Genomic DNA, 25,068 nt, shown 5'->3' with positions numbered 1-25,068 from the left:
AGGTATTTTACACATCAACAACGGTTACACCACAAAATAAAGAGCCCACAATGTAGGAGATAACATATTAGCATGTTTAGGGGATTTATTGATTAGTTAATTGGAAGCATAAAGTAGGGTCTCTTTCAGTTTGGCACGATGCAACAGAGTGCTGCAGGGATCAATGCCGAGACCTCAACTATTTACAATCTACATTAATGGCTTGGATGATGGGATCGAATCGAAGGGTGCTAAATTTGATGACATCAAGATAGGTAGAGAAGCAAGTTGAAAAAAGGATAAAACCAGTCTGCACAGGGATATATATAGGTTAGGGGAGTGGCAAAAATTTAGGAAATTGAGTACATGTACAAAATGTGCCCTTGTCCACTTTGGCATGAATAAAAAAAGGACCATAATATTTAAATGGCACAGATTGCTGCCTTAGTAGGATCTGGGCATCTTTGTACACGAATCAGGAAAAGTTAGTATACAGGTACAGCAAAGAAGTAAGAAGGCAAATTGAATGTTATAGTTTGTTCTCACAAGAGGAACAAAATATACAAGTAGGGATGCTTTGCTGCAGTTGCGTAGGGTATTAGTGAAACCATATCTGGTGTACTGTGTAGAGTTTTGGTTGCCTTATTTAATTACATAATTGTTTCAGAAGCAGTTCAGAGAAGGTTCACTCTACTCATTCCTGGAATGAGTCATCATAAGCGGAGAAGTTGGATAATTTGGGCTTGTATCCATTGGAGTTCAGAATAATGAAAGGCAATCTTATTGAAACATATGCTAAAAAGGATGTTTCGCCTCGTGAGAGAGACTAGAACCATGGGGACAGTTTAAAAATAAGGGGTCTCCCATTTAAGATGGAATTGAAGAAAAAACAATTCTGAGGGTCATAAGTCTATGTAACTCTCTCCCCCAGAAAGTAGCAGAGGCAAGGTTATTTAATATTTTAAAGACAGAATTAGATGGACTTCCTTGTCAATCAAGAATCAAAGAGTATAGGACAGGATGAAAAGTGGGGTTGACACCACAATTGGATCAGCTATGATCTTATTCAATGGTCGAGTCGGCACAAGGGATCAATTGGCCAATTCCCATCCTAATTCAGATGTTCATATGGATTTTAGTTCAATGCAATCCCCAAAAACAATATGTACCCTTATAAAAACTAAGCTTTTGAGACATTCAAATGTAGTCCATTGGTTATCACAAGTCACACTAGCCTTGAAAGCCAAAAATAGAGTTTGTAGTCAATCTGCAGATAAAGTTAATTCTCAGAAAAAGCGCTAATCTAAAAATTGAGACTAATCTATTCAGATTTCCAAAGGACGTATTATTTACAGTCAACACACAGACTAATATTTTGCGGCATCATCTTAAGGGTTGTAGATGCTCCACCATTGAATACATTTAAGGTTGAGACAGACAGATTTTAGATGTCTCAGAGAATCAAAGGATATGGGAGTGGTGGTAAAGTGGAGTGGAAGAAGCCATGATTGTACTGAATGTAGGGAAGGTTCCAGGGACCATATAATCTACATTCTTATGTTATGAGCTCATGCCAGCATTCAACAATATCATGACTGATTCACAATTTGATTGCGTGTTCTAATTCTACCTTCTCCAATTGAAGAGAAATGGTAGATAAGGGGAACCGAACCTAGCAAATCAATAATTAACTTTCTCAATTCGAGGGAATAAAACCTTATATTTTGCAATCTTTCTTCATAATTTAACCCTTGGGAGTCTAGGTATACTCTATAAATCTACATTGTACGGCACTCCCTCAAAGGCCAATATATCCTAACAAAGACATGATATCCAGAGCTGTTCAGTCCTCTATGTTTGGCCAAAACATGGCTTTGTTTAGCGAAAGCATGATTTCTACTGTCCTCTTGATATAAAAGGCCTGCATAACTTTTTGACATTGTTACGACTAGAATGGGGGGAGTACACAAATGATCTAGCCCCACTACTCCATGGATCGTACCATTTATTTAAAATTTGCTCACCAAAATGGCCAATTGTTTACCTTCACTACTAGAATCCAGAATAAAAGACCTCATCCAATAAATTCAGAACAATTGATTTTAAAACAAACTTCTTAATAAGTTGCAGGAATTGGTCAACACCCAACTGTAATCTAGAAGTATAACTATCTATCTCTTCTTAAAACTTCCCCAAAGTGTGCAACACAACACTGAGGCAACAAACAACATATTATTGTGGGCAGCACAGTGGTTAGTACTGTTGCTTCATAGCTCCAGGGTCCCAGGTGCAATTCCTGGCTTGTATCACTGTCTGTGCGGAGTCTGCACGTTCTCCCAGTGTCTGCGTGGGATTCCTTCGGGTGCTCCTGTTTCCTCCCACAATCCAAAGATGAGGTTAGGTAGATTGGCTATGCTAAATTGCCCTTAGTGGCCAAAATAGAAAGGTTAGTTGGGGTTACGGGGATAGGGTGGAGGTGTGTTAGGGTGTTCTTTCCAAGAGCCGGTGCAGACTTGATGGGCCGAACGGCCTCTTTCTGGACTGTAAATTCTATTTGTTACTGGATCAATTCTTTTGGCTCAACTTTGCATGTTTCTAAACATAGACAAGTTACAATTAAATAAGGATTCTCTAGATACAGATGGATAACCACATATGGCATTTTGAGGAGTCAGTTAGGGTGGTGGGATGGCATGGCAGCATAGTGGTTAGCACTGTTGGTTCACAGCACCAGAGACCTGGGTTAGATTCCGGCTTGGGTCAGTGTCTTTGCGGAGTCTGCATGTTCTCCCTGTGCCTGTGTGGGTTTCCTCCAGGTGCTCCGGTTTTCTCCCACAAGTCCCAAAACACTTGATGTTCGGTGAATTAGACATTGTGAATTCTCCCTCAGTGTACCCGAACTGGTGTCGTTGTATGGCGACTAGGGGATTTTCATAGCAACTTCATTGCAGTTTTAATGTAAGCTTACTTGTGACACTAATAAAGATTATTATCCGTCCTTCTCAGCTTATTCCCCAAAAAAGACAGAATTAAAAAACACCCAAAGCTTGCCTCAGTCATGTGATTTCAGTCACTAGCCTTTGCCTTTTTAAAGTATTTACCTGCCCCCCCCCCCCCCACCCCCCCCCCCCCCCACCCCCCCCCACCCCCCCCAACTACCACACACACAATCAAGTAAAGTCATTGCTGCACAAAACAAACAGCTGTTCCCAAAGTACCGTGCTGGTCAGTTGATTTCTTTAGGACATGGTTTTGGACTGGGAGTAACAATAAATTTCTTGCAACAAATAAAAAAAAAGGTCCAAGTCGTGCAATGTCCTTCCAAATTTAAAATCCAGTTTGTGAAGTGCTATTTTCCCAACAAAGTTTCTAGATCTTAGTGATCATGTTGTGATTTCTTCTCTTCGGACCTCCACTGTTTCTTATTTTTCACCATTTACCCAGCACTATCCTTCATTGTCCAATGGATAACCTCACATTTGCTGACAATGGAATCTATTTATCATTTAAGCCTATCCAGTTTTGTTCATGACAAAAGGATGTGGCTTTCTACCCTGTCATTAACAAATATAGTGGATTGTTGAGATCCCAACACAGACAAAGTGGCATACCACTAACCATATTCAATAGCTGCTGATTATCACTACTCTAGCTTAGAACTTAGAACAGTACAGCACAGAACAGGCCCTTCAGCCCTCGATGTTGTGCCGAGCAATGATCACCCTACTCAAACCCACGTAACCCGTAACCCAACAATCCCCCCATTAACCTTACACTACGGGCAATTTAGCATGGCCAATCCACCTAACCCGCACATCTTTGGGCTGTGGGAGGAAACCGGAGCACCCGGAGGAAACCCACGCACACACGGGGAGGACGTGCAGACTCCACACAGACAGTGACCCAGCCGGGAATCGAACCTGGGACCCTGGAGCTGTGAAGCATTGATGCTAACCACCATGCTACCGTGAGGCCCAAAGTAGAATGTTCGTGATACCGTGAATACCGTGAGCTCCTGCCTTTCAACTCATTTTCTAAACAGGCGATAATTTGCCTTCAATTCAATGGACTTCAGTCCCTCAGGACGAACACCCCAAAACATACCCAACACCCTCCCACGTTCCAACTCCTCCACCTCCCTTTCCCCCCCACTTTTTACACATTGTCCAAGCTGGGTGTTAACGTAGTTCGTTGCCAATACACAGAAACATATGTACAGGTTTTGGAGGGGGGGTCCTTCGCTTTAGGTTGCTGATGATTGGGTACCCGACCCTTCTGTTCTACTGCTTTCTGGTATTGAAACATACCAGGGGCATGCTTGTGGTCCCCCAGGAGTGCCCTTCCTGGCTGTCCTCCCTTACCCCTGTACCCTTTTGGCCCCTCTCCCCTACGTCACCCGTGTTCAGGGTTGGGTCACCTCTCTTCTCCCCCTTCTTGGATCCCTTTCCCCCTGCTCACTCCTTCCTTGCCCATCCACAAAGTTAACTAACTCTATCTGTTTACAAGTCTACCTTATCTTCAAGTAGAAATTCTAGCAATTTCCTGACAGATGTTAAATTCAACATGGAAAACTAAAGGTTGCTGCTTGAAGTGCTTTATGGAAATAGAATCTTTGTCACTGGCTTACCACTGAAATGCATTAAACAGCATAATGCTACTGCACTTAGTAGATAAACTAAACCTTTCCAAAGAAAATCAGAGCCAGTCTAAGGCAAGGAGCGTGTTTGATTGCCATTTAAAGTCCAAACTTATTCGACAGCCTGGATTAACGGAGAGATTTTAATGATGGTGCAAGGAGCTAATTACTACCAATGAACAGCACTGGTAGTGAAACCTATTTTCAATATCAAATCTCACCCTGCAGGTGTTAATGGGTTTGATATTTTAAAAACTTAAATGCTTTTCCTTTCTGTCTCAATCTCTCTGTCTCCAGTTTGATGGGGAGGGTGAAGGCTGATTTGTCGAGATGGGGTAATCTTCCTCTCTCTCTGGCAGGCGGGTACAGGCTGTGAAGATGAACATTCTACCACTATTTTGTTTTGTTTCAGTGCCTGCCGGTCTTTTTATCATGGGTGGATAGGCTGATCTCTTCATTTGTATTGGCGGGGAAGGTGGTGCTGCAGAGGGGATGGCAGTAGGGGCAGGGGGTTAGGCTTCCTGAATTCAGAGAAAGTTCAGGGATGGAATAGGGAGACAGGCTTTGTGGGGAAGAATGGAGATGGGTTCATGTAGGGCTCGGAATTACAGGCGCCGCAACTGGTTGGCTCCAAGGAAGTATCGGTGAGTCCAGTCACGGCCACACTGTCGATTTGGAGGCAGTTTAGGTTGGGAGGGGGTCCGGGTGCCAAATCAGGGGAAATCACGGATTTTAACCATGGAGGATGAATGTGGGGTTCCAGGGATTGTTTCTGGGAAGGCGGTTTTGCGAGCTTGGAGGAGCTGAGAGAGAAGTTTGAATTGTCCCGGGGAGGGATTGGTTGGGAGAAGTGTTTCCGTAAAAACAGGTGCGGGACCTTGCGAGGAAGGTTTTCCCCGATCTCCCAATAGTGCCGGCCTCTTCATTGTTTGAGGAAGTGCTGTCAGCTGGGTGGGGGAGGGGGTGGGTCGTTGAGGGGAGTCGTCTCAGCTATTTCTTTTTTTTTAAAGCAGACAATTTTATTGAGGTATTTTTGGCATTGTAAACAGTAACAATATACATTAGTGTGCAGATACCAATTACAAAAAACATAGTGCAAATAACAGTACCACTCTCGCAAATAGACCCGCCTATTCTTCCCCCTACTCTACACTATTCTACCCCCCGCTGACGATTAGTTTCCCCCGAAGAAGTCGATGAACGGTTGCCACCTCCGGGAGAATCCCGATAGTGATCCTCGTAAGGCGAACTTGATTTTTTTCCAAGCCGAGAAAGCTTGCCATGTCTGCCAGCCATACTTCGGTCCTTGGGGGCTTTGAGTACCTCCAGGCCAACAGTATTCGTCGCCGGGCTATCAGGAAAGCAAAGGCCACAACATCGGCCTCTATCCCCTCCTGGACTCCCGGGTCTTCCGACATCCCAGAAATTGCCACCTCTGGACTCATCGTCACCCTTGTTTTCAGTACCCGGGATATGACGTCCGCAAATCCCTGCCAGTATCCCTTGAGTTTTGGACACACCCAGAACATGTGGACATGGTTCGCTGGTCCTCCCCACATCTAGCACACTTGTCCTCTAGCCCAAAGAATTTGCTCATCCGGGACACCGTCATGTGGGCCCGGTGAACTACCTTGAACTGAATCAGGCCGAGCCTGGCACATGTTGCAGTTGCATTTACCCTCCGCAGAGCGTCTGCCCATACGCCTCCCTCCAACTCCCCAAGCTCATCCTCCCACTTGAGTTTCAGTTCCTCGGTCTGTGTCCTCCACTCCCATAAGCTCCTTATAAATATCCGAGACTCTCCCCTCTCCTACCTCACCCCTGGAAACTACCCTGTCCTGGAGCCTCCTTGATGGAAGGCGTGGAAAGGACGGGACCCGTCTACGTACGAAATCCCGCACCTGCAAGTACCGAAAGTCATTCCCCCTCACCAGCCCGAACTTCTCCTCCAGCGCCCTCATGTTCGCGGAGCTCCCTTCCAGGAACAAGTCGCCATCCTTCCCACCCCCGCCCTCTGCCACGCTCAAAACCCACCATCCATCTTCCCCGGGACAAATCGGTGGTTATCACATATTGGGGACCGACTGACGCTCCCACTTCCCCCGCATGCTTCCTCCATTGGCCGCAAATCCGCAGAGCCGCCACCACTACAGGGCTGGTGGAGTACCTGGCCGGCGGGAGCGGCAGGGGAGCTGTGACCAGGGCTGCCAAGCTGGTGCCCCTGCATGAAGCAGCCTCCACCTGCTCCCAAACCAACCCCGTACCCACCATCCATTTCCTTATCATGGCTATGTTAGCCGCCCAGTAGTAGTTGCTGAGGTTCGGCAACGCCAGTCCCCCCTTGCTACGGTTCCGTTCCAGCATCCCCCTCTTTACCCGCGGGGACTTCCCCGCCCAAACAAACCCCAGGATGATTTTATTGATTCTTTTAAAGAAGGACCGCGGAATGAAAATAGGGAGACACTGAAAAATAAACAGGAATCTCGGGAGGATCGTCATTTTCACTGTCTGCACTCTCCCCTCCAGTGACTGAGAGTACATCCCACCTCCAAAACTCGCTCCTCATTTGCTCCACCAGCCTGGACAAGTTCAACTTATGCATCTTACCCCAGGCACGTGCCACTTGTATCCCTGGAAGGGGCTGGTTTAGCTCACCAGGCTAAATCGCTGGCTTTTAAATCAGACCAAGCAGGCCAGCAGCACGGTTCGATTCCCGTACCAGCCTCCCCGGACAGGTGCCGGAATGTGGCGACTAGGGGCTTTTCACAGTAACTTCATTGAAGCCTACTCGTGACAATAAGTGATTTTCAATTTTTTTTCAATTTTTCAGATACCTAAACTTTCCCCAGCCAGACTCAATGGTAGCTCCCTCAGCCTATTCTCCTGACCCCTCGCCTGCACCACAAACATCTCGCTTTTTGCCATGTTCAACTTGTAGCCCGAAAACCGGCCAAATTCCCCAAGGATTTCCATAATCCCGTCCATCCCTGCCACTGGATCTGACACATACCAAAGCAGGTCATCCGCGTAAAGCGAGACCTTGTGTTCTATCCCCCTTGACCATTCCCTTCCATCCCCTTGCCGCTGTCAGAGCAATTGAAATGAAATGAAATGAAAATCGCTTATTGTCACAAGTAGGCTTCAATGAAGTTACTGTGAAAAGCCCCTAGTCGCCACATTCTGGCGCCTGTTCGGGGAGGCTGTTACGGGAATCGAACAGTGCTGCTGGCCTGCTTTCAAAGCCAGCGATTTAGCCCTGTGCTAACGGTTTTATGGCCAACGCAAACAGCAGTGGAGAGAGGGGGCATCCCTGTCTTGTTCCGCGGCGTAGTCTAAAATACTCAGATGTCGTCCTGTTCGTCCTTACACTAGCCTCCAGGGCCTGATATAGCAGTTTAACCCAGTTCACAAAGCCTTCTCCAAACCCAAACCATCCCAGCACCTCCCATAAATAGTCCCACACCACCCGGTCAAAAACCTTTTTGGCATCCATTGCCACCACTACCTCCACCTCTCTGCCCTCCGGGGGCATCATAATCACATTGAGTAGCCTTCTTAGATTGGCTACCAGCTGCCTGCCCTTAATAAACCCCGTTTGGTCCTCCACAATCACGTCCGGTACACAGTCTTTGATTCTGGATGCCAGGATCTTGACCAGCAGTTTAGCGTCTACATTAATCAGGGAGATTGGCCTATAGGACCCACAAACTTCCGGATCCTTATCCCGTTTTAATATCAGCGAGACGGTGGCTTGCGTCATCATCGAGGGTAGCACCCCATTGTCTCTCACCTCGTTATACACACTAACCAGCACCGGCCCTAGTATACCCGCAAACGTTTTGTAGAACTCCACTGGATACCCGTCCGGCCCCGGGGCTTTACCCGACTGCATGGCCTTCAGGCCCCCCAGTACATCTTCAGCTCTAATCGGGGCCCCCAGCCCCTCTGCCATCCCCCTTCCCACCTTTGAGAAGGTCAGCCCATCTAATAAGTGCCTCATACCCTCCGGCCCCGTGGGGGGTTCCGAGGTATACAGCTCACTGTAAAAGTCCCCGAATACCCTGTTCAATCCTGACGGGTCTCCCACCCGGTTCCCTGCCCCATCCACTACCGTCCCTATTTCCCTGGCCGCCTCCCTCTTCCTAAATTGCTGTGAGAGCATTCTGCTGGCTTTCTCCCCATACTCATACACCACGCCCGTGGCCTTTGAGCTGCTCTACGGCCTTCCCAGTGGATAGCGCCCCCAGCTCCGCCTGCAGTCTCCGTCGTTCCCTAAGTAGCTCTGCCTCGGGGACTCCGCATATTCCCTATCCGTCCGTTTCATCTCCTGCACCAGTCTATCTCTGCCCTTTCCGTTCTGTCCCTATGGGCTCGGATTGAGATCAGTTCCCCTCTCACCACTGCCTTCAGCGCCTCCCAGAGCACCGCTGCCGAGACTTCCCCTGTATCGTTGACCTGCAAGTAGTCCTGCATGCATTTCCCCACTCTCTCACACACCCTCTCCTCTGCCAACAATCCCACCTCTGACCTCCATTGTGGGCACTGGTAACTTTCTTTGCAGACCAGCAGGTTGACCCAATGTGGAGCATGGTCCAAAATAGTGATCGCCGAGTATTCTTCATTCCTCACCCCCTCCAAAAAGTCCCTACTCATAATAAAGAAGTCAATATGAGAGTGAACATGTGAATAGAACGAGAACTCCTTCCCCGTCGGCCGGCTGATTCACCAGGGGTCTACCCCCCCTCATTTGTTCCATGAACCCTCTCAGTTCTCTTGCCATTGCTGGGACATTGCCCGTTCTGGAGCACGACCGGTCCAGGTCGGCGTCAAGGACTGTGTTAATGTCCCCACCCATAATCAACTTGTGCGAATCCAAGTCGGGGATTTTCCCCAGCAGCCTTTTGATGACATCTACATCATCCCAGTTTGGAGCGTAAACATTCACTAGTACCACCCCCTTAAGCTTGCCCCGGACCATGAGAAATCTACCACCCCCATCCTCAACTGTGCTGTCCGCCTCAAATTTTACCCGTTTGTTAATCAGGATCGCGACCCCTCTGGTCTTAGTGTCAAGCCCCGAATGGAAGACCTGGCTAACCCAACCCTTCCGTAATCTAAACTGGTCCGCCACTTTCAAATGTGTCTCCTGCAGCAACATTACATCCTCCTTCAGAGCCCGTAAGTGCACAAACATACGTGCCCTGTTGACCGGACCGTTTAGTCCTTTAACATTCCAGGTGATCAGCCTGGTTGGAGGGCACCCTGCCCCCCCTACGCCGATCAGCCATCCCCCTTCTTGAGCCCACCCCCGCCCATTTGCCGCGCCTCCCCTGGTCTGCCTCTTGGCAGCTCCCACACCCGACCCCTTCCGTTACCTCGTTCAGTGCCCTCCCTCGTCAGCAGATCATCTCTCCTCTTTCCCTCTCTTTCTTTCTCCCCCCCCCCCCCCCCCCCCGCCGCAACAACCCCTTGTAACTTAACCCCTGCCATATCCAGCTTGTCCATCAGCCTTGATTGTTGCTCCTTCAACTTACTAATGTCCACGTCCGCTACCGTTTGGAAATCCGCCTGATCTTCCACTGTCTTCTCTAGTGCCTGGACCTTCTTATCCTGAGCATCCAGCCTCTGGTCAAGTCGCTCCACCGCTTTCTGGAGCGGTTCCAAATTATCCCGCTTCAGTGCTGCGAAGCTCTCTTTCATGACCTGCAGCATGCTGTCCAGTGCTGTCTGGACCGTCCTTTCCGTGGTCCGTTCATCGGCCATCTTTCCTCCCACTTGAGCTTCCACACCACCTTTGTTCAGCCCCTTCTTCGCCTGTTTTCGCTCCCTTCTGCTCCTTAATCCATACAACTCTGTATGGATTCAGATCTAGAGTGCTATTGTTTTTCACTCCAGCGCTCAAAAAGTTCAAAAAAGTCAGGGAACAAGGTCTCAAAGTCTGACGAGCGAGAGTCTCGGCTATTTCTGGAAGGATTTTGGAGGATAAAGTATCCATAGAGGGGGGGTTAGGGTTAAGTGGGAGAAGTTGGGGTCAGCGTTGGAGGAAGGATTGTCGTGTGAGGTGCTATGGAGGGTGAATGCCTCGACTTCATGTGCGAGGCTGAGGCTGATACAGCTGAAGGTGGCGAACAGGGCGTACCTGGCAAAGTCGAGGATGAGCCAGATTTTTGGGGGGGTGGGAAGAGGATATCTGTGAGAGATGTAGGAGGGGCCCTGCCCGAAGCGGTTTTGGAGGGTGGAGGTCAGCTTCTCCACCCTGTGCCCGTGTATGGCGGGGGGGGGACCTGTTGGAGTTGTTAGCCATGGAGGTGAAATTTGCTCTTAGGGAGACCAGTGATGGGTTCCATAAAAGCTGGGGTTTGTTCATTCTGCATTTTGGAGAGTTGGTTACTGTTAATTGCTGGGCAGGTGGAGGGGGGGGGGGTGGGGCTGCAAAGCAGATCAGATGCTGGGAATTTTCAGGCAAATAACTCAACTTCTGTCTTTTCAGGTCAACCCACCACCTGGTGCAAGTCAGGAATGTGATGGAATGCTCTCCATTTGACTGGATGGGGGACTGGATGGGTGCCACCGCACTAACATTCAAAAGACTCAACAGCATCTCGGACAAAGCAGCCGCATCATCAGGACACCGTTCACCACCTCAGCAGTGGCAGTAGTATTTAGCAACTTAAAGTACAACTTAATTAAGTTGACTCAAAAACCATGGATATGTTATGTGAATGCAAAACAAAAAAAAAAACCCAGCACTTTACATTTACTTTGAATGCATTAGAGGAAAAGATTCTACATCCAAGATCATTGAGCACTCTTCCCTCCGAGTTGAAGGGTCATTTAATAAACATTCACCCAATGAGGCACTACTGCTTATCCCACAAGGCTTTCTGAATGATTTAATGTGCCGAAGTGAAATACATGCAGCATAAGGTGACAGAGCAGTCACACACAAAATGAGTGATAAAATGAAATAGTAAAACAGGAAAGAATATTTATATTTCCTCCTGTGAGCAGTGCCTGAACAGGTCAACATCAATTTTTCCACTGTCAGAATCTATAACGATTTTCTATGTTAAAAAAAATTTAAAAGTATCGGTCACATTTCTTCCTTCAACTCTGTTCTAACACCACACCTGCAAAGCCCAAAGTAGTTTTTAATTTGTTAATAGGATGTGGGTGTTCCTGGCTGGGCCAGCATTTATTGTCCCTCTATTGCTGTGGGTCTGGACTCACAGCCAGACCAGGTAAGGATGGCAAATTTCCTTCCCTCAGGGGCATGAGTAAACCAAATGGGTTTTTAAGGACAATCGACAATGCTTTCATGGTCATCGTTAGACTTTTAATTCTAGATTGTTTATGATGTGAAAGATTATGCCATCTTCACTCCAGGAAACAAACTCTGTGTCACAAGCAATTAATTTAGTAATTAAAAGTCACAAAGCAGACTATTATCTGATATTGTATAGCAGTATCAAACTTTCTGCCGTCTCTGCAAAACATTGCCAAAGGCAAAAGAACTATTAGCTACAGCATGCTTTGGTCAATAGACATTTAGAATGAGAAACTTGGGAATTATAGGATGATAAGAGGTAGCCCAGCTATGAGCTTTCTTTTCAATTGAAGAATCTTTGGAATCCATGCAATGCAGAAGGAGGCCATTCGGTCCATCAAACCTGCACCAGCCCTCTGAAGGAACATTCCCCCACCATATCCCCAGGCATGGATCATGGCCTATCCACATAACCTGCACATCTTTGGACTTACCAAGACTAGAGTCAGCATTAAAAAATACCACCTATTCCTTTGACAAGCAGATTGACCGTAGTAAATGTCAAAAAACAGTACCAGAAATTCTTGCTGCAGCATATAACAAACAGCGTTGAGTACATCTAACTGACATACCTCCTGAGGCTATGTAATATCCACTAGGTGCATATTGGGCAACCTGAACTTGATGAGCATGCTCAGTATATACATCAGCAATTTCCGGATTCTGAAACAAGGAAAACATTTTTAGACGTTCTGAATTTTTAAAATATGCATACTGGGAAATTTAAAAAGTTTTTGAAACAGTATTACATCAATGTTCCTTATGATGACACTTTTGTTATTGGTATAAAGAAAGTTGATTCCTTTTGGATCACCTCCAAGGACCTTTGAAGCACCTCTTTCGACTAGAGGGAGGCTAGCAAACACTTTACCTGTTGAGAAATAAGGAAAAAAAACTGAGAAAACGCAGCATCTTAAAGTTCTGCAATAATATGTCAAAATTAAAAGTAAAATGTGCAAATCAAATCTTTCCCAGATCCAAAATGCCAAGAATATCACCTCAATTTTTCATATGAAATATTTGGTAATTGATGCTAATTTTTATTTATTCCAGAAGCCAAGGTCTTTGTCACAAAACAAATTTTTAAAAAGCTCGCAGAAGCAAGGGAGACAATAAGAACTCTTTTGAATAATGAAACTGCATAATTATACACCTATGTAGCTGGGCATGTCTCCTGCTTACATGACCAACTATCATTTTTGAACACTATTATAAATTTTCAGCTGTACATTTATTTCAGTTAGCCAGTACTGAAATTTAACTCAATTCAAAATCCTGCATTCAGATACTTCAAGGCCTTTTATGTTCTGTGGAATAGATTTTGCAAGAACGGTAACAGTGTTTGGAAAACTATCAACTGGTTTATGTTTGGTTAGGTTGATATCACCATTTTCTCTAGATAAGAACATTGTTGGCAGCATGGGTAATAAATGGGCACGGTAGCACAGTTGCTTCACAGCGCCAGGAACCGGGATTTGATTCCCGCTTGGGTCACTATCTGTGCGGAGTCTGCATGTTCTTTCCGTGTCTGCATGGGTTTCCCCCTACAAGTCCTGAAAGATGTGCAGTTAGGTGATTTGGACATTCTGAATTCTCAGTGTACCCGAACAGGCAACGGAATGTGGCGACTAGGGGCTTTGCACAGTAACTGCATTGCAGGGTTAATGCAAGTCTACTTGTGACATTAATAAAGATTATTAAAGATTAAATCCAAAGGAATGCTACATGGTCATAGGCACCATCCTTCAGAAAAAACAAAGGTCCCACTTGCTTCTCTTGTTTTCAAAAACATTGTTTGAATAAAAGGTGTTCACCTGATGTCTTTAGCAACATCCCTCCTCCAGCCAACAGCACAAAAACATTAACTCACTACAATTAGAGATTTAGTTCAAAATATTTGAACATTTCACTGCATGAAGCACTGTACAGAACTCTTTAAAAAAAACTTTTTCCAATTAAGGGAAACATTTAGTGTGGCCAATCCATCTACCCTGCACATAGAAGATAGGGCAGCACGGTAGCCTTGTGGATAGCACAATCGCTTCACAGCTCCAGGGTCCCAGGTTCGATTCCGGCTTGGGTCACTATCTGTGCGGAGTCTGCACATCCTCCCCGTGTGTGCGTGGGTTTCCTCCGGGTGCTCCGGTTTCCTCCCACCATCCAAAGATGTGCGGGTTAGGTGGATTGGCCATGATAAATTGCCCTTAGTGTCCAAAATTGCCCTTAGTATTGGGTGGGGTTACTGGGTAATGGGGATAGGCTGGAGGTGTTGACCTTGGATAGGGGGGTAGGGTGCTCTTTCAAGAGCCGGTGCAGACTCGATGGGCTGAATGTATCTATGTATAGGAGGCGGCCATTCAGCCCTTCGATCCTGTTCTGCCATTCATCACGATCACAGCTGATTGTCCAACACAATAGCCAAATTAAACTGTATTTGCCATTCATTTGCCGACTTGCCCAACCTCTCCAGATCATGCTGAAGGGTCGCCACATCCTTGTCACTGTTCACCCTTCCACCCAACTTGGTACCACCTGCAAACATTGAGATGTTAAATTTTGTTCCTTCATCCAAATCGTTAATACAATGGCTGGGATTCCAGCACCGATTCCTGTGGCACCCCACTAGTTACTGCCTGTCAATTTGAAAAGTATCTGATAATTCCTCTTCTTTTCCTTTCTGCCAACCAGTTTTCTATCCATCGCAATACACGTCCCCCAAACCCATCTTTGGGTTGTGGGGGTGAGCATGCAGACATGGGGAGAATGTGCAAACATTCCTCGGCGCCGTGAGGCAGCAGTGCTAACTACTGTACAACCATGCCACTTTCTCTGTACAGACATAAGCCACTACACAAATGCAAGCATCTAAATTCCATGATTTAGTGAAGACTTCCCAAGTTTGCAATTTCATTTCCCTCAAGTTGTTTATCAGCTGTAGCTCAAGTGATGGCACTCCCGCATTTGGGGTTGGTGGATTCAGGGACCACTTCATAAACTTGGAGCACACAATCTCGGCTGATAGCTCAGTGTAGAAATTATAGTGTGCTGCATTGTCACAGCTGATATCTTTCAGAGGAGATATTAGACCAAGACCCCTGGATCATATGATGCACCTGTGGGAGTGGCTGTATTTTCCACAAGCTCCAGTTCTGTTCATCCAAGTTTTTGTTTTTATACTTGTACACATCTCTTTTCTTGTCTTTAAGTTTACATGGCTATTACTTCTTGATCAATGTTTAAGCACTTCAGCTGAGATAGTATGCTTTAAACTTAATTGATTTGTGGCGGCTGGAGGGAATTGGGGTGGAGCCTGATCCTTCATGGCGGAGTTGCTTTTGAAAGATGATGATTGCTAGCGATAAAGGTGATCCATCTGATAGACTTGGCTCTGCAGTGCACGGCATTAGGGTGCAGGTTAGTTGGGTGCAGGCTAGTTGAAGCCCAATGTTAAGAGTTGCAAGGCGTCGATATGGAGGCAGTGGCAGAGCATGAGGCGGTTCTTGTAGCAGAGAGCCAAATCTCTGGTGGAAGCCCACCTCCGCACGGTTGAGTTCATGTTGCATGGCCTGTCATCCCATCCAAACAAAAAAGGGGGCGGGGTGGCAAAAGGGAACCGACGAGGAGCTGAGGTGGCAGAAAGTTCCCAGACAAATTTAAGAACTAGCTGCCACGTTTCAGGAATCTCGAACTGGAGGCCGGGCAGCTTGATGGAGCACATTTAATCCTGACTCCCGAGGCCAGGTGTTGGGTTGACTTTCCAGCCTCTGGATCTGTGGTCTTGTTCCTGTTGTTGGTCAAGAGAAAATCGAGTTGGAGGTGTATTTGGCCACACAGTCATCTGTGTATAAGCATAGTAGGGGGCTGAGGACACAGCCTTGTGGGGAACTGGTGTTGAGGATGATCATGGAGGAGGTATTGTTGCCTATCTTTACTGATTGTGGCCTGTGGGTTAGAAAGTTCAGGATCCAGTCACAGAGGGAGGAGCCGAGGCCAAGTCCACAGAGTTTGGAGATGAGTCTCGTAGGAATTATGGCGTTGAAGGCTGAGCTGTAGTCGATAAATAGGAGTCTGACATAGGTGTCTTTGTTATCTAGGTGTTCCAGGGTAGAGTGCAGGGTCATGGAGATGGCGTCTGTTGTGGACCTGTTGCAGCGGTAGGCGAACTGTAGTGGATCAAGGCAATGCGGGAGGCTGGAGTTGGTTCGTGCCATGATTAACCTTTCGAAGCACTTCATAATGTTGCCTGTATCCTGTTTGGGTGCAGATGAGTGCATTTATCCGTGGAAGAAACCTGTCGAGAGTTTTGTCCGATTTATCTCGTCTTATTTATTCCCAATTATGTAATGATTATTGTTTTATGATGTAAATTGTTAATTGATACCTGTAGCCATCTGCTTTGTTTGTTTGATGCGATTTTCTTGTAAAGAAAATTGAAAATGCCAACAAATAAACATTTAAAAAGATCCCATGTTCCTGGAGTGTAAAATATTGCATGGCATTATTTAAAAAATAGGAGTTCTTCTGGACAACATTTATTCCTCAATCAACATATCTGGTCATTTCATTCTTCACCAATTTTGAGCTTTGTGTGCACATTTTCTACATTAGTGAATACACTTCAAAGCTCTTAATTGGCTGTAAATCACTAGGATGTCCTCAAGGCATGAAAGGCAGTAATTTTCTAAAATTACGCAATACCAAAGGGCTATGCATGCAACACACTTTGGAATATATATCCACCTGGAAATGGAAAGGCCCCTGGTAGTTATGTAAAAGTATATATATTATATATACTCATGGCTGGAGGGAACGTTTGCTCACTAACTCAACATTAGCGTGGTTATAAGCAGAATAACTTGGTGACAAATTATGATCACAAAGAGAATACGGACTCGCTATCCCAATGCTCCCACCATAGTGATTTGCTACTTGTATACAGGGGGTACCAAATATGCTGATGACTGCTTGAAGACAGGTATCCACCGTAGACATAGCAGTTACACAACATGGATGATACAGTATCTGTATTTTGTGTCCACGTACTGTATGCTTATCCAATGCCTTTCTTTTTGGAAACTTTCTTATTGATTCTTTCGGGTTGGGTGTGAATGCTCCTATTGAAATATTTCCATACAGATAGTCTGCTATTTCCCAAGTCTGAAAACTAAAAGTGCAAGATGCACTATATTTGAACTTTTGAAATCATTTATATTATTGAAGATCAGTGCCCATTGTATTAGAGGTTATATATGGATACAGTACTAGCCAAGTAATGCAAGACTAGAAGAACATTGCTTATATGGGCTAGTGATGAACCCACAGACCCTCATTTAGGATTTCCTGTTCTTCAAACATAAATAACTTAGTGTGCACAAAAGACTAATGACAAAACTTACTTCCAAAAGAAATTGAATTCAACAGTATATCAAAAAACATGAAATGCAATTTAGGAGATAAGACATGATGAATACAGTTCATTGCTGATAGTAATTAAAGAAAAACAGAAATATACTCCAAGTAGTAACATTTACAAGAGGGCAGAACAGATGCGACACAATATCTACAATGAATAGTTTTGGTATTTTCAAATTGTAAAAAAAAAATCACAGGGGGCTTAAGACAGCATATACTTGCTCTCTCTAGTTAGTGGGTTGCCTGCTTGGACCTGTAAAACCCGCAGGGGTGGTGTTTTGGCGAGGCATTCAAGTTACAGAGTCCAGCAATGATGCAAACATCATAATCTCACTCAATGGTGGCTCATTATGGCGACATGATACAACTTTTAAGCAATAGCTTAAATAATGTACCAGCAATAATTATCCAAGTTAAATTATCACTCATCAGACCTATGGCAAAATAAATGCTTGCATATTGCGTAAAAGTGTTTACAATTACGAGTTGGTACTTTTAAGTCAATTAGAATTTTTCTTACATGTTCCCAGTCTTTATTAAAATTATTGCAAACATGATCTTATAATTCTAGTGCATGTGACAGAAAAGTTTTATGGACTACCAGAAGTGATTTGCAAGTTGAAAAACACTTATTGAAACAACATAAATGAAAGTAACAGAAGTAATGGTTACAAAATAACACTCCAATTAGCAAAAGGAAACACGATTCAACAGTTTGAAACATTCTCGTGGTGGTTTTACGCGAAAATGAATAGTTCCTGAATTATGTCACCGATTGTCCAAAAGGTTTAAAGTATTTAATTGCAGTCTACTGGTAACCTTCAGTCAAAATAGAAATCAAACAACAGTACAGAAAGTGTGTTTATGAAGATTAGGTGGTTCTGAACTTTAATCTGTTTGGAGGGAGGGGGGAATGAGAAGCAATCTTAAATTCTGTGTTGAATAAAACACTCAAATATGTAACTATTCGCGGGAGATGGGTCTTCACCGGATACATTTCAGGTTGCAAAAGCGAACAGGTAAAAGAGGCCACTTGTTAACTCTCTAATTCCAATGTATTGAATTCGCTGACCAATCCAAAAGATACGCCCTTTTTTTGGTTACTCCTGAATGAGCATAAACCCAGCGGCGGCTGGAATGCACTGTCAAGTTTGAACCAGTTTAAAACCAGGGGGAAAAGGAGGAAGGAAATGGGTAAACCCGCAGAGAGAGACAGGCGGGTGAGGTTCCATCCTCACGGTTGCCTTTCTCTGCTGGGAACCCCGGGCCCAGCATTGGGACACGGGCCAGGGTCAGCCTCACCCCTATTATCTCCCCCCCACCTGAAGCCTCCGCTGTTCGTAAGCGTCGCTGGAGACAGACCCCGGGCCGGGCGGGAGTGCCCGCCTGCAAATACTTACACAGTGCGTGAGGCATCTCCGCGGGCTGGGCTGCAAGCACACCGGCAGTCGGTACACACAAGGCAGAGAGAGCGCGGCGGTGGCTGCTGCTGCTGGCTTGGTTGGTCAGTCAGTCAATCGGTCGGTCGGTAACGCTGAACACAACCGCCTTACCCGGACACGGCCGCCTTCCCTTGCAGGATTCACAGACAGGGCGGAGGCTGTGAGCGCTGCAACCCGGAAACAGGCGCTCGCTCCCTCACTGCCTCGCCGCTTTGACCAAATATAGTCAAAGCCGCTCCAGCAGCCGCGGCTCTGAGCCCGAGCGCTAACCACCTCCTCCTCCATGGCTTGACGTAGAGCGGCTGACGTCAGCGCGCACTGCGGTGGCGGCCACGCAGAGGCGGGGGGAAGGGGGAAGGTCTGGCTGCTGCCCATTGGCCCTAGCGGGCGGGGGCGGGGCGACTGGGGAGACTGTACCTGTGGCCCAACTCGAGCTGGCGGTGGAAGAGTAGTTCCCAGGTGCTGACTTGTTGCAGCTTAACGGGGATGGCAGTTCTAAGAAGTGGGAAACAAAATCTCGCCGCACCGCCTCGCTTTTTATGCAATAGAACTTTTCTGGGGCTCTTTGCCAGACGAGTAACAGACATGCGTTCTTCAGTAACATGCACTTATAAACTGCATTCAACAAGGCGCTTCATCATCAGACTTCGGATACTTGACCAAAAGCTGAGGCAAAAGGAGTAACTTTTTAAGGAATGTTTTGAAGGAGTAGGGAGGCGACGAGGCTTGCAAAGACAATTCTCCAGCTTCGGATGTAGATAGCTGAAGGGACAGCTGTCAGGGGTGGGGCGTGTAGAAGAGTCCAGAGTTGTTGGAACACTGTTCTGGGAGGGTAATAGGGCAGCAGGTTATAGGGTGAAGAGGTTCAGCGGGTGAGAATTTTAAAATCAGGGCATTGGTTGATTGGGAGCCAGTGTAGTTCAGCAAGCCCGTGTCTTCATGGCCAAGGTAAAGTGCTCTTTTGGAGGATGGGTGCAGACTCAATGGGCTGAAGACCTCCCTCTGCAGTGTATAGATTCTATAAGCCTGAGGTGATGAATGATTGTGGCATGTTGCAACTTAGGATACAGTCGGGAGAGGTTTGGGTGAAACCCAAGTTTTGGGAGGGTAAAAGATGGCAGGAACGCATTGAAATATTCAAGATTTGAAGTTATGAAAACAGGGGAACGTTCGGGTTTCAGTTGCAGACAAATCCTGCATTACCGACTGGAAGAGGATTTGGCACAGGATTAGCTGTTGTATTTGAGTGAATGAAATACCGTGTGCAATTTGTGGATCCTGAGCCAGAAAAATGGCCTGGCTCTGAAGATTTTGCTTTTATTGTTTCAAGTGTTCTTTTGGAGTTCAAATCAGTTCTTGGGAGGGGAGGTAGAGAAATGAGACAACAAGGCTGGTGGCAGGAAGTCACCTGAGTATCCAGAAATCCTGACAGCTCAGCAATCACGTGGGTAAGAATTTTGGGGTTATTGACGAGAACCTTTAGCACAGTGGGCTAAACAGTTGGCTTGTAATGCAGAACAATGCCACTAGCGCGAGTTCAATTCCTGTACTGGCCTTCACGAACAGGTGCTGGAATGTGGCGATTAGGGGCTTTTCACAGTAACTTCATTGAAGCCTACTTGTGACAATAAGCAATTATTATTGACCTAACTTTACCAGGCATATAAATATTATTGATGCACAGGAATAGGTCAGAGGTTGGAAATTCTGCACCTGCTATTTCATAGAATCAGAGAATTTACAATGCAAAAGGAGGCTATTTGGCCCATCAGTTCTGCCCCGGCCCTTGGAAAGGATACCCTAGTTAAATCCACACCTGCCACCCTATCCCTGTAACCCAGTAACTCCACTTACCTTTTGGATACTATGGGACAATCTTAGTGTGGCCAATCCATCTAATCTGCACATGTTTGGCCTGTGGGAGGAAATGCACATGGGGAGAAAGTGCAAACTCCACACAGACAGTCACCTGAGGCTGGAATTGAACCCAGGACCCTGGAACTGTGAGGTAGCAGTGCTAACCACCATGCCACCCCAAAGTCTGTCCAGCATCTACAAGACAGAGGTGTGATTGAGTATTCTCCACTTGCCTGGATGAATGCAGCTTGAACAACCCTCACAAATCTTTTTTTTTTAATTTAGAGTTCCCAATTCATTTGTTTCCAATTAAGGGGCAATTTGGCATAGTCAATCCACCTACCCTGCACATCTTTGGATTGTGGGGGCGAAACTCAGGCAAACACGGGGAGAATATGCAAACTTCACACGGACAGTGACCCAGAGCTGGAATCGAACCTGAGGCAGCAGTGCTAACCCCAGCGCCACCGTGCTGCCCTAACCCTCAAAAATCTTGACACTATCCAGGACAAAGACTGTTTGATCATCACCAAATACCAAATCGGGCTGCATCACAGCCTGGTATGGCTACTGCTCAGCCCAGGACCGCAAGGAACTTCAGAGAGTTGTGAATACCGCCCAGTCCATCACACGAACCTGCCTCCCCTCCATGGACTCCATCTGCACCTCCCGCTGCCTGGGGAAAGCGGGCAGCATAATCAAGGATCTCTCCCACCCGGCTTACTCACTTTTCCAACTTCTTCCATCGGGCAGGAGATACAGAAGTCTAAGAACACGCACAAACAGACTAAAAACAGCTTCTTTCCCACTGTCACCAGATTCCTAAATGACCCTCTTATTGACTGACCTCATTAACAGTACACCATGTATGCTTCATCCGATGCCAATGCTCATGTAGTTACATTGTATATCTTGTGTTGCCCTATTATGTATTTTCTTTAATTTTGTTTAATTCCCGTTTCTTCCCATGCACTGAATGATCTGTTGAGCTGTTTGCAGAAAAATACTTTTCACTGTACCTCGGTACACGTGACAATAAACAAATCCAATCCAATACCATGCCTTAAACATTCACTCCCTGCACCACCGATGCACAATGGCAGCAGGATGTACAAAACGCACTGCTGCAATTCACCAGACTCCTTTAACAGCACCTTCCAAACCTTCAACCTCTAGCAGAAAGAAGGACAAGGGCAGAAAATGGAATCACCTTACCCCCCATGATGCACACCATTTGGAACTATATTATTCTTCTCTTACTTTCACCGAGTCAAAATCATTGGATCTTCTTTCCGAGCAGCACCGTGGGTGTAACGTAACTTCAGCTATTCAAGAAGGTGGCTTGCCAATACCCTCTCAAGGGTAATTAGGAATGGACTCAATAATCAACCAATCAATGCTCTTCGCATGAATATATTTAACTTTAAGTTATAATATACTTCCAGAATCTAGGGAATTTTGAAATTTTACACAACCAATGCAACCACTATCTTTTTTTTTATTGTTCAAAGGTATCGCAGGCTGGGCCAGCATTTATTGACCATCCCTAATTGCCCTTGAGAGGACACAATTAAAAAATCAACCACATTGCTGTGGATCTGGAGTCACATGTAGGAATGGCATATTACCTCATGAACCAGGTGGGTTTTTAAGACAATCAACAATGGTTTCATGGTATTTTTAATTCCAGATTTTTATTGAATTCAAATTTCACCATTTGCAATAGTGGGATTGGAACGTGAGCCCCAGAGTATTACTCTTAATCTAGTGACAATACCACTATGCCACCACCTCTCCTCATCTCTGCAGCCACTTCTTTTAAGGTGGTAGAAACCAGTCCATCCAGTCCAGGGAACCTGTAAACCATTAGTTTTCCTAGTTATTTTTCTCTAGGGATAGTTTTAACTTCCTCCTTCCTTTTGCTCCTTCATTTACTAATATTCTTGCGATGGTTCAGTGTCTTCGACTGTGAAAACAGGTGTTATGAGATCCAATTTACTTTCTCGACAAGCAGGGGCAGAGAACTACATTTCCAAGAATGTCTCAGGAATTGACATGCATGTGTGAACCAGAAGTGGGCTGCGCATGTGCAGTGCAGCATAGAGGTATCAGAGTGCCTACATTAAAAGAAAAAAAATGGCATGAAAACCTGGATCTGGAGACCGGAGCAGAGTGCCATAATCCAGTGAGAGAAGGCATAGGGAGAGGCCCGAATTAAGAACAGGAGCAGAGAAAAAGGCTCCAAGCAGAAAAACGGCTATGGTGGGCAGAATATAAGTGGTGAGGGCTCAGAAGCAGTCCTGGCATTTGAAGGGATCTCAGGAGAAGCTCTGTTGAGCAGGGCTCTGGAGAAGTCCCAAGGATCTAAGAAAGCAGAAAAAGGTTGATGTCTCCATGTTATAGGCTGTTGGGGTAAAGGTAACCCACTGGGTTCTGCTTGACACAAACAAAGAGCTGAAGTTGTGCTTATGAGTTATTGCTGACAAGCAGACTCGACAATCCTGGGGAATGGAGTCTTGGGAGACAAGACTGAAACCTTCCAAGGTGAGTTATTGAGGCCATCTGAGTTGGAGCAAACCTTAGAGAGAATTCCAAGACAGGATCATCATAGGTGAAGACTGGAATCCCTCATGAAAGACAGACTTTGTGAAATTTATTGATTAAAGTTTATTCACATCTGTGGATTGTTGAGAAATCCATGGAATCTGTCTTGACCACATTACAATTTATCGTGCTTTGTGTTTGGCCCCATTTTATCTGTTCATTGATGTATGCCTCACATTAACCTTGCATGTCGAGAGTATAAGATAGATATTGGAAGAGATGTACCCAAATGGGGAAAGTGCCCTGTAGCGCAAGATTATCCGGGTATTTCTCGGCACTCGGAGCACCGAGAAATACCTCCTATCTAACGCTCAACCGGGTAGATACGGGGCCTCAACAGCGAACTCTCCGACGAGGCTGCACTTAGCCTCATTTTCTGCACTGAGGAGCTCCATTAAAAATGGAGTCCCCAATGTGACCTCTGAACCCAAACTCACTATAAGGGGTTCCTGGGACTCCCTGCGCCCCTCCACATCCACACAGGACACATTCTAGCCCAATCGCGGCCATGCCAAAATGCCAGCTTGGCACCTTGGCAGTGCCACCTGTGCAGTGCACCGGGAGGCCTCAATCCCTTGGGAGACCTCCACAAGTGCCGTTCTGTCTGATCCTCATTTGTGGAGACCAGGACTGGACAGCGCTCACCCAAGGTGTCTAAGGTGAGGGGATTAGGTCCCACGCCTTGGTTAGATTTCGGGAACACATATTAGAGTGAGATTAGCTGTCTTATCTTTCTGACCTTGTACAGTCAAGTTTATTTTTGTTTGTTCAAAACCCATGGAATTTTGTGGCTTTATTCTCTTTGTAAATGTCTTGAATCTCAAACTTTGACACTTGAATAAAAGATTTCTATTTCCAAGCAGGATTGTTTCCAAGCAGGATTGTATCAAAAACGTGGGTGTCTGGTCCAGAATCATAACACGGGTACCAAAATACTTGTTCTCTGTCTTTGCCATTTCCTTGTCTCCCATCATTAATCCCCAGTCTTATCCATTATAAGATCAAACTTTTCTTCAGCTGTTCCCTTTTTAGAAACTTTACTGTCTAATTTTATATTTCTTGCTAGTTTACTCTCATTCTAATTTATTTACAATTCCTTTAGTTATTCTTCACTGGCTTGTAGAATTTTTCCAATCTTCTGACAAGTAGAAACGGTTAACAGCTGTGATGTCAATAGATACAGTGCATCATCAGTGATGTTAGAGGATGCCTGATCACATGTAACTGGAGCCTGAAGGAAGAAGGTTCTAATGGAATCATAGAATAGAATCATAAAATCCCTGCAGTGTAGAAGGAGGCCATTCAGCCCATCTAGTCTGCACCAACCCTTTGAAAGATTGCCTTACCTAGGCCCATTCCACCGCCTGATCGAAGCGACCACGTCTAACCTTTTGGATACTTAGGGGCAATTTAGCACAGCCAATCCACCCGATCTGCACATCATTGGACTGGAGTCCAGCAAAGGTGTGCTTCTGTAAATAGTGAACAAATGTTCATTTTTTGGCAGCAGCATGGCTTCCAGCTCTCTTCTATCAAAGGCACCTAGAGCCCAGTCATGGTATTAATACACTTGCCTACTGTTAATCTTCGTAGTATTGTCTGCTTTTTCATTCAAATTGATACCTTCCTTAGTTAGCCACAGATGGTTTATCCATTGATAAACCTGAATTTTAGGCCTGGTGAGGGAGCACGCTTGGCAGGACCAGAAACGGATGTGAATTAACTGCCAGCCTGTGTAAAAAATGCGCTGAGAGAGGCTCAGTGCTACAAGTGGGGGTAAGAAAAGGATGGGTGTCAGGATAAATATGGGT

General features: G+C 45.7%; 1 protein-coding gene across 1 annotated transcript in view; it reads right to left on the bottom strand.

Annotated features, from left to right (window-relative positions):
• The window catches only part of wdr1 (WD repeat domain 1), a 76,550-nt gene extending 57,510 nt beyond the window's left edge, over positions 1–19,040 (bottom strand). The window contains exons 1-3 of the mRNA XM_038791650.1: positions 18,755–19,040; positions 12,692–12,813; positions 12,515–12,605 (exon numbers count right to left, since the gene is read on the bottom strand). Of these exons, the coding sequence (XP_038647578.1) occupies positions 12,515–12,605; positions 12,692–12,813; positions 18,755–18,770 (229 nt within the window). The 5' untranslated portion in view covers positions 18,771–19,040. The remainder of the gene's footprint in view (positions 1–12,514; positions 12,606–12,691; positions 12,814–18,754) is intronic.
• Positions 19,041–25,068: the final 6,028 nt, after the last annotated feature.

The sequence above is a fragment of the Scyliorhinus canicula genome, chromosome 3, assembly GCF_902713615.1.
Source record: "Scyliorhinus canicula chromosome 3, sScyCan1.1, whole genome shotgun sequence".
Lineage (NCBI taxonomy): Eukaryota > Metazoa > Chordata > Chondrichthyes > Carcharhiniformes > Scyliorhinidae > Scyliorhinus > Scyliorhinus canicula.
The sequence above is the reverse complement of the archived record's forward strand: the minus strand, read 5'-3'. Positions and strand labels throughout refer to the sequence as shown.